At 45.0% G+C, this 1,675-nt stretch overlaps 1 protein-coding gene across 6 annotated transcripts in view; it reads left to right on the forward strand.

Annotated features, from left to right (window-relative positions):
- The window catches only part of Pcnx1 (pecanex 1), a 146,538-nt gene that overhangs the window by 139,215 nt on the left and 5,648 nt on the right, over positions 1 to 1,675 (forward strand). For all 6 annotated transcript variants that reach the window (XM_021202606.1, XM_029541145.1, XM_029541144.1 and 3 more), the window contains one exon: positions 978 to 1,420. In XM_021202606.1, the coding sequence (XP_021058265.1) occupies positions 978 to 1,420 (443 nt within the window). The remainder of the gene's footprint in view (positions 1 to 977; positions 1,421 to 1,675) is intronic.

Here is a 1,675-nt window from a genome sequence, read left to right on the forward strand (position 1 = left end):
CTTCCACAAAAGGCCCATAGGCTTCCTCTGGCTCCTGGTATAAAATCTGGCATGTGCATCATCAGCTGGGGACCGGTGTGTGTGTGTGTGTGTGTGTGTGTGTAGAGTGTTCTCTATCTACTTAGCAATTTTCAGGCACACAGATCGTACACTCACTGCAGTGTACCTAAGACGCCTCTCTTGCCTCCAGCTGGGCTCTGCAGCTCCTCACGCCCCCCCCCCCAAGCCCACCCAGCTGCTGTTCTGTTCTTGGCCTCTGAGTTTGACTCTTAGATTCCACATGTATGTGAAATCATGCAGTGTTTCTTTTTTTGAAAAGATTTTTTTTTTTTTTTTTATGTGTGTGAGTGTTTGCCAACAAGTATGTGTTGAACAGCTCATGTGTGCAGTGCTTATGGAGGTCAGGAGAGGGAGTCTGTCCGCTGGAACTGGAGTTACAGATGTTGTGAGCCACCATTTGGGGGCTGGGAATTGAACCCACATGTGTGCAGGCCAGCCAGTGTTAGTTACCGAGCTGTCTCTCTAGGTCCATGCAGTATTTCTTAATAAACATTTCTGTCTCATAGCCAAAAATAGTTCTACCCATTTATTTTTTTAAAATTCTTATTTTTCTGAAATATTTCTGTAAAAAAATATTTTAAAGTTTATTGTAACCTTAAATCCAGATATTTGCAGTAATGTATTTTTCTTATGCCCTAGAATTTGAATTTTAAAAACTTTAAGATATATATATATATATATATATATATATATATATATATATATATATATATATATATATATACTTGGTCTTATGTAAATCATACAAGAAAATAGATCCCAGGTATATATCTTTTTGGTAAGCTTAAAGGTTTTGGATGTAAATGCTAAGTTCTATAAGTTTATGGAGTGGTTGCTTAAGGAAGACAGATTTAACAAGCACAAAGGCCAGGTGGAGCTTGTCTCTGTGGCTGAGAGCTGTCGTTACTTCCTGCCAGGCACCAGCCACAGTGCCCACTCAGTACAGTCCAGTCTGGTCAGACAATCACCGGCGCGCGCCTCCATGGCCAGCCAGTCTTCCTACTGCTACAGCAGCCGCCATTCATCCCTCCGCATGTCCACCACGGGCTTCGTGCCCTGCCGGCGCTCCTCCACCAGCCAGATATCTCTTCGGAACTTGCCATCATCCATCCAGTCCCGCCTCTCCATGGTGAACCAGATGGAAGCTGCCAGCCAGGGGGGCATGGGCTGTGTGCAGCACGGCCTGCCCTCCTCCAGCAGCTCCAGCCAGAGCATCCCGGCCTGCAAGCATCACACCCTCGTAGCCTTCCTGGGGGCAGAGGGCGGTCAGGGCAGTGCCATAGAGGCCCAGCCAGGCAACACCTCAAGTCCTGCCAACATTTCACATGCCAGAAAGGGGGAAGTGATTTACAGAGTCCAGGTGAGTAGGTCAGGCGCTCTGTGCTGTTCGTGTTTTTATGTCTGTCTTGTTGAGTTGGGGGATCCCTGTGAAAACTTGACTCACTCAGGAGGGGGATTGGAGCACTTTGAAATGTTGGGACGTTCTTTTTTTTTTTTTTTTTCTTTTTTCTTTTTCTTTGTTTTTTTTTTTTTTTTTTTTGGTAGTTCCAGAAGATTGTGGCAGTCTAAATAAAGGGGCCATAATTTAGAGCTACTGATCCTGGGAAAGCAAGAA

The sequence above is a fragment of the Mus pahari genome, chromosome 7 (assembly GCF_900095145.1).
Source record: "Mus pahari chromosome 7, PAHARI_EIJ_v1.1, whole genome shotgun sequence".
In the NCBI taxonomy this organism is placed as follows: Eukaryota; Metazoa; Chordata; class Mammalia; order Rodentia; family Muridae; genus Mus; species Mus pahari.